Source organism: Balaenoptera borealis, assembly GCF_965194805.1.
Source record: "Balaenoptera borealis genome assembly, chromosome: 21".
NCBI lineage: Eukaryota > Metazoa > Chordata > Mammalia > Artiodactyla > Balaenopteridae > Balaenoptera > Balaenoptera borealis.
Window position 1 is genome coordinate 5,344,982 of NC_138880.1, and position 15,920 is coordinate 5,360,901.

The 15,920-nt window shown below is 38.3% G+C and overlaps 1 protein-coding gene across 6 annotated transcripts in view; it reads right to left on the reverse strand.

The window, feature by feature from the left end:
- Window positions 1-15,920, reverse strand: part of NSD3 (nuclear receptor binding SET domain protein 3) — a 108,197-nt gene that overhangs the window by 70,745 nt on the left and 21,532 nt on the right. For all 6 annotated transcript variants that reach the window (XM_082374642.1, XM_082374644.1, XM_082374643.1 and 3 more), the window contains one exon: window positions 1,976-2,694. In XM_082374642.1, the coding sequence (XP_082230768.1) occupies window positions 1,976-2,650 (675 nt within the window). In that variant the 5' untranslated portion in view covers window positions 2,651-2,694. The remainder of the gene's footprint in view (window positions 1-1,975; window positions 2,695-15,920) is intronic.

Genomic DNA, 15,920 nt, shown 5'->3' on the forward strand with positions numbered 1-15,920 from the left:
GATTGCTAAGGGTCATAGTGCATCACATGTCTTTTCACTGCAGGTCCATGAAAGAACTGCTACAGTGGACGTCTCTGGAGAGTAAAAAGTTAACTTCTCTCCTTCCACTGATTCATTCATTTAATAAACAGTATAAGATACTACGTGAGCTAAGTTCTGTGGGGGGCATTTAATAAATGACATAAGAAATTCAAAGGTATTCCAGAAACCACTTAGTTTCAAAGCCTTCATTTTATAGCTGCAGAACTAAGATGGCAGAACTGCTAGTGTCGCGATTACTCTTTATCTCATCACCCAGTTTTATTTTCTTCATAGCACCTACCACTATCTAAACTTAGACGCATTTACATAGGTATGTGTGTATTTTCTGCCTCTTCTTACTAGAATATTAGCACCCTGAAAGTAGGCATCTTTACTTTTCATTCACTGCCCGACTTTCAATTCTTAGAAAAGTGTCTAGCACACATTAGGTACTCAGTTGATATTTGTTAAATGAATAAATAAGAAAACTATAGAAAAATGAGAAAAACATACTGAAATATCACACTGAGACTTGTGAGAGCCTAGAACCAGTGTGACCTTTACGCCAGAAAAACATCATATTTGAGTTGTGTGAAGTAGTGGAACCCAGCTACCAAGGAAAAGGTGAGTTGGTAAGATGTAAACATTTCTTTGAACAGAAGATGATAAATTAACTTATTCAGGCATAGCAGATAGAAAAGCAAACAACTGTCACAAAAATTCATAGATATTCATTTCCTCCCAAATCAATGTCTGGGGACATCTTCAAGTAATACCACGTATTAGAATACTAACTAAAAACTCTTCATTCAAGCTAGCATTGATTTGTTACATACCTTTCTTATTAAGAAAACTAATACTGAAACCTCAGAGATGTTAAAAAAAATTTAGCGGCATGCATCTTAAGTTACCACTAAAGAACGACTTTTATAAAACCTCTACCTGAAGAGTTAGTGAATATGTATGAATACTAACTCTGATTTTAATAAAAAGAGTTCCTTTATTTACTTCAGGTTATTCTGTGGCAAACACACTAGTAATGAGGGTTAAATCTAAGCTCTACTGGCAAAAGTTGGTCTGGAACAATGGAAAACCAATATCATTAACCATCTTTCTCTGCCTTTCCTCTTCATCTTCAGAAACCAGGAGTTTTTTTTGTTTGTTTGTTTGGTTTTTTTTAACATCTTTATTGGAGTATAATTGCTTTACAGTGCTGTGTTAGTTTCTGCTGTGTAACAAAGTGAATCAGCTATATGCATACATATTTTCCCACATCCCTTCCCTCTTGCGTCTCCCTCCCACCCTCCTTATCCCACCGTTCTAGGTGGTCGCAAAGCACCAAGCTGATCTCCCTGTGCTATGCAGCTGCTTCCCACTAGCTAGCTATTTTACATTTGGTAGTGTATATATGTCCATGCCACTCTCTCACTTCGTCCCAGCTTACCCTTACCCCTCCCCGTGTCCTCAAGTCCATTCTCTACATCTGCGTCTTTATTCCCGTCCTGCCCCTAGGTTCTCCATAACTTTTTTTTTTTTTTTTAAGATTCCATATATATGTGTTAGCATACGGTATTTGTTTTTCTCTTTCTGACTTACTTCACTCTGTATGACACACTCTAGGTCCATACAGCTCACTATAAATAACTCAATTTCGCAGAAACCAGTTTATTACAAGCAAAATTAAGTGAGGCTATTAAACAAAGAAACATAGGAGGCAAGATTTTTAGTGTCACATGTTTCTAAAATATTTCTTTAATCTGATGATGTCCATTCATTTATTCAACAAATATTTACTTACCACCTATCGTAACATCCCAAGCTCCATGCTAGGGATCAGATGAAAGAAGTTATCAGAAATATTTACATTTGGAGAGATAAAAACTGAAAAAGATCTCTTGGACTTCCAGTAAATGTGAAATATTACAAATTTTTTCAAAAAGATGTTTCAACTTACATTTTGTTCCTCTGGTTCTAATTTAGGGATTTTGTGTGACTTGCGCTCTTCAGATCTAGATGAATCATGCTTGTTGCTTTTTTTCCTCTTTTCTTTTCTGCTTTCATGCTTTGACTTTGTGTGCTCACTTGCCTGTACTTCATTTAAAAGGTCTCCACAAAGGGAAGACTCGAACAATTCCCTGCCATTCTGGATAGTTTTGGTTATTTTTAGTTTAATTTCAGGTGAGCCAGTCTTCTTTGGAATCACAGTCTGTGGTACTGAAGGAGGAGGTGGTGGCTGTGGAGGAGAAGGTTTTTCCAGAATTTCATGTGGTCTTGTGTTTGGAATTTCTGAATGGTAATAGTCAGTGGGGCTAAAGTTTCTAACTGCACCAAAGCCATTGGCCGACCCATTGGGATACTGATTATAGGACTGGTATTTGGTTTGAGTTTCGTACATGCTGATTGATGATGGGTAGCCATTTGTGAGTGGAGGAAGATCTTCTGTTGTAGGTGGGTACTGAAAGCCTTGCTGCAAGGTAGCTTCGTATGGTGTCTGGCCACCATCTTCAACAATGTCACTGTTGTTATCAAAGGCATCCTCCTGACGGATGTTGGCGGAGTCAATGAGTTGAGGTGGTTGCTGAATTGTGTTTCCCATGATCCCTTGCATGAAAGAGAAAGAGAAATCCATTGTTCTGCTCCAGCATCCTTAACTTTCCCTTTCTCTCATCGGGCCTAAAGTTTTAAAAGAGAGATTAAAAGGTGTTAGTTAACATCCTCAAAGACTAGAGGCTAATCAACTGCAAAAGGATTAAAGTAAAATATTCTGAATCCAATTTTCATATCCAGATCTGCACAAACTAAATTTTTAAAACAGGTAGCCAATATAATTCTGACACAGAGCAAATACTTTTTATCTTAAATGCTTATCTGTTTGAAACTCAATTACTTTCACAATAACTTGAGTAACAAAATTTTATCCTCTTTGCCATCGTGCAAAACAGTTTTGACATTCCTTTCTGTTTCCCAAATTAGAGACTATAAGTTTCAGTTAAAACTGTAAATTGCAAAATAAGCAGTGTCTTGACACATACAAATTAGGTTCCATGTGCGCTTTCCTTAAATCATTCATATTTTATCCAGTGGTTCTGTTATTACAAAAATAATAAAATCTTACTGCAAATATTTTAAATACAAAAATTAAAAGGCCAAATCCTTTCCCACTCCACCATTCCCATTCTCCTAAGTCATGGATAACCACTGTAAATACTTTAGTGGGTACTCTTCCAAATATTTCTCTACATATTTACACACAAAATATTTAAAAAAGAGTTTATTCTGTGACTTGCTTGTTCAACATAAAGTATGTCCTAGATATCTTTCTACATCAGCATGTACAGATCACTCTCATACATACTTCACTCTTTCAGTGGTTGCACAGTAAACAACTGTGTAATCTACCCTAACATGTTTAACCATTTGTGTACTGACAATCATTGAGTTGCTCACAACTGTTTGGTATTATAAACAGGTTTACAGGAAACTTTCTTGAAACTGTATCTTTATGCATATATGTATTCTTCCAGGACAGATCTGAATTTTGATAGATACTGCAAAACTGTTTCATAGGCTGTACTATATCAATTTATACTCATACCAGTAGTGTAAGGGGATGCCTGATTTCCTATACTCTTGCCAGTATCTAGTTGTTTTTAATCAGTGGTATGTATAGCAGAATCAGCTTTACTTTTACAAAAGGCACATGTCAAGATCTATATACTGATGACTCTGATTCAGTAAATCTGGGGTGAGGCCTAGAGCATGAATATTTTAAGGCCACATTCCAGCTCATACTGATGCACACTCCTGGTTGGGTCACTGCATTATACTCTCACAATTACTGTGCCTTCTCTAGAAGGTGTCTGAAAATGCCCACATTGTGTAACAATGTTATAATATGGATAAACATCTGTTAGGAAATGCTCTAAGACCACTCTGCTTTGTCATAAGGTTTGACAGTCTCACATCTTGAGACAGAGGATTAATGGACTGCCCAGATATTATTTTGAAAATCCTATAAACATTTCTTCTAAAAAGCCCTAAGGCTGAGAGGATTTCACTACTGTATCAAGTCTGATAAACTGACTGTAGCTGCCAGAATACTGGGAAGAGAATTCTGAAGCTACAGTCTAGTTCAATTCCATGACCAACTAATAATGTCCACCATCTTGGTTCTAGTAGGATTTACCATAACGATAAAGCAAGTAACCCAGAACAGCAAAGGGAAGAAGGAAACAAAAGCTGACAACACTTTCCAAGGTGTATCCAATTAAACAGCTGTTGTTTATTCTGCTGTTAGCAAATGGAAAGAATTTTAGAAGTTCTAAAATTGCAAACAATGAATATGCGAGCATATAGGAAATCAAACTGCCCTTACTGCTCTACAGTGGAGTGAGGGACGGGGGCATGGGGTGTGAGAGGACACTCCAGCTTTTTTAGCATCTACTCTGGGCCAAGCACTTTATATGTATCTCATTTAATCCTCAAAACAACTCTACAAGGTGGGTATCTGACTCCTGCCTCCTAGGTAAAGAAAGTGAGTTTCAGAGGGGTTAGGTGTCTTGCTTAAACCCCTATGCCCAGGGGGCCGAATTAGGATTTGAATGTAAGTATCTCTGACTCTAAAGCCCAAGATTTTTGCCACTATGCCACTTCCATTTTCTTCAGCTGTAGGTTCTGAGAGGATTTGTTTCTTTCGTTCATGTGCTTTTATTCCTTGGTCACTGCCAAAATAACGACTAACTATTCTATAATAACCACCGCTGACACTTAAAGAGCGCTTAGAGTGTGCCAGGAGCTGTTAAGTGCTCTAAATACAGTACCACATTTAATGCTCCCAACAACCTTCAGCTAGACATTAATGTCAGTTCCCATTATGGATGGGGAAACAGAGGCAAGAGAGGTTATGACTTGCTCAAATGCACAAGGCTAGTCATTCGAGCCATGCAGTCTGGTTTCAGAGTCTGTGATCCTAACCAGCATACTGTACTGATAATGCTGACAAAGGTTAGAAATCATTTCCTTATATATATAGCTTAAGAGTTGAAACATTACCCTACTCTGACCCTTGGCAAAAATGTATATAGCTCACAGACACTAGAAGGGTATGTTCTAAAATTCCGTGAACAGGGACTTCCCTGGTGGCGCAGTGGTTAAGAATCCACCTGCCAATGCAGGGGACACGGGTTCGAGCCCCGGTCCGGGAAGATCCCACATGCCGCGGAGCAACTAAGCCCGTGCACCACAACTACTGAGCTTGTGCTCTAGAGCCCACGAGCCACAACTACTGAGCCCGTGTGCCACAACTACTGAAGCCTGTGCACCTAGAGCCCGTACTCCACAGCAAAAGAAGCCACCGCAATGAGAAGCCCACGCACCGCAACGAAGAGTAGCCCCCGCTCGCCGCATCTAGAGAAAGCCTGCGTGCAGCAACAAAGACCCAACGCAGCCAAAATGTAAATTAATTAATTAATTTTAAAAACTAAAGGAATACTTAATTAAATCATTATCCTGTAGTAAAAGTCAGATGTGAAAAAGAAAATAAAAATAGAAAAAAAATTAAATAAATAAAATTCCATAAACACACATGGGGCAAGTACACAGGTAGAATTCAAAAGCTCTCCAAACTTCCAACTTGAAGGCAAGTTAAATACCAACATTTGACAAGATGCAACCTGTGTTTTTGGTTCTCATAATTGTTGTACACAAGATCAGCTTCCAGATAGTCTCCCAAATTATAGTCTACAGAGGTTTTCAGGCACATGTATTCAGAGACTAAGATTTCTGATGCTTGTGATTTAGTTCCACACACAAACTTCTAAGAAGTTTGGTATTTTCCCCCTTCTCTTCTCTTCTCTAGCTCTATAACCAAATATTTTATTTTAGTTTGAACTAAGAACAGAAATAACATTACCCTATTACAATTATAGTATAAGAGTTTACAATTACAGTGTTTTCATATACATTTTTTTAAAATTAATTTATTTAGTTGCACCGGGTCTTAGTTGCAGCAGGTGGACTCTAGTTGTGGCTCGCCGGCTCCTTAGTTGTGGCGTGCTAACTCTTAGTTGCGGCATGCATGTGGGATCTAGTTCCCTGACCAGGGATCAAACCCAGGCCCCCTGCTTTGGGAGCTCCGAGTCTTAACCACTGCGCCACCAGGGAAGTCCCCTCATAAACATTCTTATTTAATCCACAAAACAAGCCTGTAAAGCTGACAGGGGAGGTGTTAGCTTCATTTTTCAGATAACTACATTCAATATTTGCTGAATTTCCCACGACTACAAAGCTAATTAGTGATTAAGCCTGAAAAAGAAGCAAGCTCTTAGCTTCTAAACCTGTGCTCTCTTCCACAATATCTCACTGCCAGAGAATATCCAACCACCCACAGACAACATACTATAACCTTAAGAGTCATACGTTCAAAGTTGAACAGACTGTCCTTCCTTAACTCAGCTTTCCTTTCAGACTACCCCAGATTGGCCGTTGCTTTCACTATTTTTCTAGCTTCCCAAGCTAGCAGCCTCAGGTTCACGGGTGACTGATTCTTCCCTGTCTGTGAGACCGTAAAACTAGGCATTGGACAAGTCTAGTCTCTTCCTTTGAATTGATTTGTTCTTTGATCTCTACATCCATGTCAGGCCAGGCCCTCGTCAGCACCTTATCCTGGACCTACAACGACTGATTTTCTAGATATTTCTCACCTCTAACTACTTCTTCTTTAGTTTCATCTAAAACCAAACTGCAGAGTCTACTCTCATATTAAGACACTCTGAACTCCATACCACACCAAGTCCCTTCCATGCCTTTCAAAATTTTCCATAATCCGACTTTCTCCTACCAATCCAAATTGCATGTGCATGAATGAACTTTTCTGAGCATCCACTGGGCCAAATATCTATAAACTGAGGCCTAATATGTTACACGTTGTTTAATCCTATGAAGCAAAGTATCATTCCCATTTTACAGATGAGAAGGAACGGAGCTCAAAAAGATCGAGTGATTTGCCCTTAGTCACGCAGCCAACAGTAGTTGAGTAAAATGGTGAAACTCAGATCTTCTAACTCCAATACAGAACTCTTTACATGGCAGCTGCCTCATAATATGCAAACTACCCAAACTTCCCATTTTAATCCAATATGCTCCATACCCATAATCCAAATGCCTGTTTGACAGCTTCTCTCACATCTCACAAGCATCTTAAAATACCTAATAATGAACTCTTAGTTTTTATTTTACTTAAGTGTGTCCTTCCCCCAGTCCCTCCTATGAGAAGGAGATGAAACCTCCACCTATCAGTTGTCAAAGCCAGAAGCCTGGGGATCATGACACACCCCTTCCCCTCACTCCTACTCTTGCCTAATCTGTCAGTGAACTCCCGGAGTCTTACCTCCCACGTGCACGTCTCACACTTGTCTGCCTCATTCCACGTCTCCAGCTCCTCACCCTGGCCCCCGCACCTCCCCTTGGCTCCTGCACAGCTGCCTCCGCAGTCTCCAGGCTGCTTCTCCTGCCTCTCAGAGCCTACTTCCCCAGAGGACAGCCCGCCGCCTTTGAAAAGCTAACCCGATCACGTGGCGACTCCTCAGCTTACAGCAGGGAAAATGAGCGACGACGTGGATGACTCTCACAAAAGTCATTCTGAATGAAAGACCCCAGACACCGCGAGTCCACTTACATAGTGCACAGGGTGATTTCATTTACACAAGGTTCAAAACCAGGACGAAGTTAAAACTAAATCCACGGAGACAGCTGTCAGAATAGGAGTTGCTTTTTTTGGACGGCATGCTGTAAACACTGGAGGGGGGCCATAAGGGAGGTTTTTAAGCTGCTAGTTATATGTAATTTATTGCTCTAGACAGCAACTACATGATTTGCTAAAGTAAGCAAAAACAAACAACAAAGCCTTCAATGCCTTCCCAGTGCACTCAAATACAATCCAGACTACGTATCATCCCAGCAAGTCCCTGCATGGTCAGGCCTCAGTTTACATTTCCAAAGTTATCTACTAACACTCTCCACTGGAGGCATTACACTCCAGGGGCTTCTTTTCAATTTCTCAAATGTGCCAACTTCATTTCTGCAATCGGGATTCTCATATGTGCTGCTCCAGCTTAAAAACCTCTCAGAGAGGACTTCTGAGGTCCTCTGCTCATTCTCTTCAGTAAGCCTATTTTTCATCCTTTACAGGACTCACCACAATATGTATTATTCAGGTATGCGTTCGCCTTCTTATGGTCTGTCTCCCTCATTCCACTACATGCTCTGTAAGTGCAGGGACCATGGATGTCTTATTCAATGCTGGACACTCAATACTGTTCAATTAACAGATGAATGAAAGAGTCCCTGACCTCAAAGGGCTTAAAACTAGTACACCTCCACTGACCTGCAGGATTTCTGGGGATATCAGCCTATAATGTAACTTTACTCAACCACTAATCCCTTGTTTGGTAAAAATGTATTATGCTCATTGTAAAAAACAAACAAGCAAACAAATAAAACATTGACACCCATAGTTACATGGTCAACTGATCTTCCACAAAGGTGCCAAGGTAATTCAAGGGGAAAGGATGGTATTTTCAACAGACGGAGCCGGGAAAAAATGACTGGATACCTGTATGGAAAAAGCGAACCTCACCATTCCTTTACACTATACACAAAAAATAACTAAAATTAGTTCATAAACCTGGTACTAAAGTCAAACCATAAAACTTCTAGAATAAAACGTGGGAGAAAATATACCACTGTGTTAGGCAGAAGATTTCTTAAACAGGACACAAATACCATGAACTATGAAAGAAAAAGACTGATAAAATGGACTTCAAAATGAAAAACTCCTGCTCTTCAAAAGTCACAGTTAAGAAAACAAAAAGGTGTGAAACTAACACAACATTGTAAATCAAGTATACTTCAACAGAAAATTTAAAAATAAAAAAATTTAAATGGCAAAAAAAAAAAAAAAAAGGTGAAGTATAGGCAGAGAGAAAATATTTGCAAAATACGTATCTAACAAAGAATACCCTTATACTCTTACATCCTAGGAAATGGGGAGAGACCCACTAAGGGTTTTTGCGCAAAAATAAGACAAGTGAAACGACAGTTTAAATATTCATCGCTCCACAGGTTACTTACTAATTGCAAACAGAAATATGTACAGGAGAGAGCTGTGGCGGGCAGCATTTCAGACAAGTGAGGAGATACGGCGTTACCAGAAGCCAGCCGGACAGGCCTCCTGTGCCCTGTGGTGTGATTCATGAACACATCATCATCTCCGAAGCTCTCTTCCCAGCACTTACACTGAATCTCAAAATGAGGAAACAGTCAGACAAATCCAAAATGTGGGAACCTTCTCTCAGAAAACTGGCCTCAGCTCTTCAAAAAGTTAATGTTACAAACAAAAGGTGGAAAGACTATTCTATATTTTAAAAGACAAGATTTAACCACCAATGCAATAATGGGTGAACTTTGATGAAATCCTGGATTTAAACATACACACTAATGTAAAAATAATGTTTTGGAGAAAATGAGAATTTACAACGTGAACTAGCTACTAAACAATGGAGCTACTAATTTTCAAAGGTGTAACAGTGTCCTGTTTATGTAAGAAAACGTCCCTATTCTTAGGAGAGTTATGCTGAAACATTTAAGTGTCATGTGATCCACAACTTTCAAATGGTTTAAGATTTTAAAAGTACATATACCTAGAGTAAAACAAAGGAGGCAAAATGTTAACAATTCACTAATCCAGGTGTTGACTATAATATTCTTTTAACTTTCCTAAAGGCATGAAAATTTTTAAAGTAAAATGTTGGGGAAAATTAAAAATAAATAATTTAGCTAAGGGGTTGGAAGAAGTATTGAAAAGAAAAAGTAACTGCTTCTTAAGGTGGAAAAGCGTACATTAAATCTTGACACCATATTCTGACCAACTCAGCTAAATGGTCCACTGTATCATATTTTCTAGAAAGTCTAAGCATGAATAGAGCCACACTTTTTCATATTATACCTCCAAAGAGTACAATAATGCAATCAAGAAAGTAGTTTTGATAATGAAAAAAGAAGATATTTTAGGACTATAACTAAATTCCTTTACATCGTGATTTTTATACATACTGCAGTCTGGCGGCCAGCCTTCAAACAGCAGACACACCAACTGACATTACAGATTTCGGAGGTGCTCTAGTGAGTACTATGGTTGAGAGAATCAGACTGCTAGGTTCAAAACCCAGAGCCAAGGCTCATTAGCTATGTGACTTTGGGCAACTTAATCTCCCTAAATCTCAGTTTTCTTACCCAGAAACTGTGGATACTTTAATCGTCTACAGTGTTTCTGTAAGAAATAAGAATTAATCCATGAGCAGTACTTCGGACAGTGCCCCGAGTATAGTTAGAGCCCAGTATCTATTGGCTATTATTACTGTTATCATTCAGTAAAATGCTGGGCACACAGAACTTGTGAAAAACCTGATCTCTGACCTGAAGGCATTTACCATCTCTTTAGTATCTTAGACAAGATAGGATTTTATGGGCAAGACTCATATGTAAATACATTAAACAGAAGGTGACTAAGAATTACATTGTGTGCCATCAGAATTAGAAGACATTTGAGGACAATGCTCACTGGGGAAGGAGGCATTTAGGCCACGAAAGACAGGGAGGATAGGAAGTTAGGTGTTTTTCACCCTCACTTTTTTTTTTTTTTTTTTTTTTTTTTTTTTGGGCCGTGCCACACGGCTTGCAGGATCTTAGTTCTCCAACTAGGGATCGAACCCGGGCCCCCCTACAGTGGAAGCTCTGAGTGCTAACCACTGGACAGCGAGGGAAGTCCCTCACCCACACATTTTAAAACTCCTCCACAGAGGCCACCAAAAACTCTCATACCTTTGTCATTAATAAATCCCTGATAAAGATGTATGTTTTAAACTTTTTATATTACTCAAGTAGTAATAATAATGACTAAGGACTTACTATGTGTCAATGCTACTCTAAATGCTTCACATTTGTTATATTATTTCACTCCTTATAACACCTCTTCGAGGAAATACTATTGCTTCCCCCATTTCACAAGTGAAAAATGAAGGCTAGCATGATTAAGTGACTTGCCCACAGTCAGACATCCTGTAAATGGAGGATTCACACACAGCCCCTCTGTCCCACAGCACTGGCTCTTGGCCAGTAAACTCATTTCTCACCATCCCTAAGTATGTTGAGTAAACAGCAACCCAAACATTCACTTTACATCACACACTTCCCATCCCGCTGCCCAGAGCTAACAATTTGGTGGGAGAGTTAGCGAACTAGTGTTCCGCCCATTCTAATATGTACTTCCAAGTAAATGAAACCATCACAATTTAGGACAAATTCTTCCTCTGACCAATGTTTCCACGTTGGTTTTTGTTTTGTTTTGTTTTGAGATGAAAGAAATCAGTGAATGAAAAAAAAGAAAAGAAAGAAATCAATAAATGAATACTTTTTTCTTAATTTTGTTGAAGCCGTTCACAGACATTTTTAAAGGAAAAAAGTTGAAAGTTATCAACTAAAGCTTTAGGTCATTCATTCATTCACCAACTTATTCATGAGGGGAGTGATAACAGAAAAGTTTACTTAAGTCAATCTTAGATACAGAGTTAAAAGAAAAAGGAAGCATGTTATGTTTCAGATGAACAGCTTGAGGCTATAAACATCAATTAAGTATTCATGATGTGTTAAATGTTTAGTCTAAGTCACTATAACAAATTCTTAAAATGAACAATGCCCTTTGGTAGACTGTACATATTGCTAGGTTCCACTTTATAGAATTACATGCTGTGCTGTATATACTTATTTTCCTATGTTTAACACCAGTTTCTTCTCAATAAGAAAAAACTTTATATTTCATTATGGATCAAAATCCCTCATATTGATATCATTCAGGCTTTTTGGAATCAGAAGTAGTTCTAAAGGTGTCATATAAATTACCTATTTCTGTCTTCAGACCCAACTGCCCCTTCAATACATTCCTAGGTTAATTTGTAAATCTAACCGCATCACTTTCCTGATTAAAACCCTTCAATGATTCCTAGAAAAAGTCAAAGCACTTCAGCCAACAGAGCACACAGGCCCTCTAAGCAAGGTCTCTATCCATATCTCCAACCTTAAGTCACTTTTGTACACTAGTAATGTCAGGTTACTGAGAATTACCATACACACATGATTTCGTACCACTGTGCCTTTACTAATGTTATATCCTATGCCAAATACGCCCTTTTACTTTGTTTTTTGGCTTGACTTTTAGTCATCTTTTGAGCTCAGAAAGTCATTTCCAAGGAGTAGTCACTTAAGTTCTAGGCTAGTGTGAGTAACTTTCCTCTGTGTTCATAAGATAAAACCTCTTAGAATTAATCATGAAACAATCTGTTTATGTGATTTTCTTAAGAGCAGGAAGTAATTTTATTCATCCATCTGCTCCTAGAACCCAAAGCAAAGGCTCAGAGGAGGGGCTTAATGAACCTTTTAAACTGAACTGTGTAAACTTAAGGGAGTTATCACATATAAATGAAATGCTTTAAAGACTTGTTGAGGATCTTGCTGTGAAGAATGCAAGATAATATAAACGCAACTATGGTCTCCACAGGAATATCCTTGGCAAAATTTGACTGATAACCAGTTACCTAGCCACTACTGAGATTCTCCTTAGTTCTGGGCTACACTTCCCTGCAAGGCTTAAAGCCCCCAGAGACTGGCATGAAGTCAAATGAATTTCCAGGGAGAGTCTATTAACCCAACAAAAGATCAAAAGATATCAAAAACTCCTTTATAAGCATATCTATTTAAAACCCTAGTGTTATTAATACTGTAGATCTGAAATTCAGAATGTGGAAGCTCTCAAAATACAATTTTCACAGTCATAGTTAATTGAACTGGCATGAACATGAATTCTCATTTTCCAAATGTATTCCAGTAATTATCATCAATCCTACTAAAATACAAAGCGAATTTGATATATCAACATTAGAAGTTTTACAGCTAAAGAAATATAGTGGACTATAACGTGATTCCCACAGCACAGAGGAAGAGGGTGGTCTTCCTTTACCCCAGGATAAACAAGGGATCCAGATGTTTCTTTATGTGAACTGTGCAAGAAATATTTCTCAAGGTTTATGATAAATCCACAGTCTGTGTGTGTTTCTATAGTAACAGGAATGGAGTGCACGCAGACAGTCTTCAGTAGTGAACCAGCTATGCTGGTTCTTGAAAACCTGGCATTTTTACTGTTTGGCAATTTCTGCAGCAAAACATTATAAAAATGATACATGATGTTCAAAAATTAGAGTCATTTTGTTTTAAAGCAAAGAATTGAAATTAAACTTAAGCATATACTCTTTGAGGTGTAACAAGAGAAAGCTATCAAATATAGTCATATACTGATTTATAACTGAATAATCACTAATGTTTGAAAACCAGATCCTGCATTTGAAATCAATTCAATACATACACACATACTCCTCCAGAAAACTTCAACTACAACTCGCCCTTAATGACAGAATATGAGGATTTTTGGATGACAGCATCAAGGGAGATTTTCATTTTAATATTTTTTCCCCAAATCTACACCAAGAAGAAAATGTTAAGGGGAGTTAATTTTTTTTTTTAAATATGGTCCATTATTTTCAGTACTTAGGTTTGCAAGGGTGAAACCAGAGCCTCTATAAAGTAAAAACTTGAAAAAACGTGCATAATCTATATAGAAAGAATGCTAAAATCCCCTAACGCCAGGGTTTTAAAAGAGACTCCATTCTTCTTGGTTGTGTGTTCTATTCATATTTTAAAATCTAATTATATGATCAGAGTGATCCTTTGACTATAAGCCATAAATTCTGTATTACCCATTTTGTCTTTCATAATTTAAAAATTGTTTAATTGTTAGTAATGTAATAACAAAGGTGTATTGTTAAAAAAAACAGGTATGTTATTTTGTTATACTTATCTATTTTAAATCTGTAAATCATTCACCCTATTTGGAAATAAGAGATAAATATTTTTAAAGAGCCCAGACACACACCTTTAAAAATCAGCAAACGCAAACTGCTACTAAGTATCAACAAGATGCATATTACTCTAAAAATTAATATTCTTCTTTCAGAAGCCTTTCTACATTTTAACTTCACCACACACACAAAAAATCGGGGGTGGGGTTATGGAAAAAAGAAAATCAACCACTTGGTTCTAAGAACTTGACCATGCCTCTATAACATCAGAAAGGAAATGAACAACAATATTCACCTTTTATTTACTAAAAGTAGCTAGAATTGATAGCATCTTATCTGGCTCTGTTATAGACAAAAAGCAATAACTGAATTTGGTACAGTGACTACACAACTCAACATCAATCTTTCAAACAAAACGTATCCTGCTTGAAAATTCTTTTTTTTTTTAATAAATGTATTTATTTATTTTTGGCTGCGTTGGGTCCTCATTGCTGTGCGCGGGCTTTCTCTAGTTGTGGCGAGCGGGGGGGCTACTCTTTGTTGCGGTGCGCGGGCTTCTCATTGCTGTGGCTTTTCTTGTTGCGGAGCACGGGCTCTTGGCACGCGGGCTTCAGTAGTTGTGGCTCGCGGGATCTAGAGCGCAGGCTCAGTAGTTGTGGCGCACGGGCTTAGTTGCTCTGCGGCATGTGGGATCTTCCCGGACCAGGGCTCGAACCCGTGCCCCCTACATTGGCAGGCGGGTTCTTAACCACTGCGCCACCAGGGAAGCCCTTTTGAATCATTTAAAGAGGTTTACTGCCACTCTGGTTGAGGCTACCTCTTTGAAAGTTTAATGGAAAAAAAAAAAAAAAAAAAGTGCGGGGAATTCCCTGGCCATCCAGTGGTTAGGACTCCTCACTTCCACTGCCAGGGGCCTGGGTTTGATCCCTGGTCAGGAACTAAGATCCCGCAAGCTGCAGGTGGGCCCCCACCCCCACCCCCTGCTCCCCGCCAAAAAAAGTTTAATGCTATTATTTAGGGAAAAACATTTTATTTTCTGAACTATATTTCAGCAATTACACTAATAAAACATCAGTTCTCCAAATGATACAAAAGGCTCGCAGTACTGTAGTATGTTAAATAAATGTTCTATATTAGTAAACCTTATATGGGTATCTTGACTTAAAGGTACTTTCCGAGGTAGCCTTTTAAAAAGAACTCTAAGCTGCTGACTAATTTCTGGATTAAAGTGGAAGATATGCTTGCTTTAAAAAATAAAACAGTTCGAGAGAGAATATATTCTCTTTATATCGTCATGTGATTTTACTCATTTATCCACCAAGATACAAAGGGAATCACGTCATTTTTATACAATTACTGACAACATGCACCCAAATCAAAGTAGTTTTACTCCATCTATATCTAATAAACTCAAGATGTATCAACAGAAGATACCTTTCTAGAATAGGATTTGTTACATGACATTTATTCATTAAACAACTAAGCAAGGGCATAAGACTGGCCACTCTCTTCAATAAATGAAGAAATAAAATATGAATATGATGCTTAAATAAAAACAAAACAGAAATACTGGTGAGGTTTTCTCTTCTTGCTCCCTACTCAGGTACAGTATTTTTGTCCTACTTTCTTTTTTTTTTTTTTTTAACATCTTTATTGGAGTATAATTGCTTTACAATGGTGTGTTAGTTTCTGCTTTATAACAAAGTGAATCAGTTATACATATACATATGTCCCCATATCTCTTCCCTCTTGCATCTCCCTCCCTCCCACCCTCCCTATCCCACCCCTCTAGGTGGTCACAAACCACCGAGCTGATCTCCCTGTGCTATGCGGCTGCTTCCCACTAGCTATCAATTTTACATTTGGTAGTGCATATATGTCCATACCACTCTCTCACTTTGTCCCAGCTTACCCTTCCCCCTCCCTGTGTCCTCA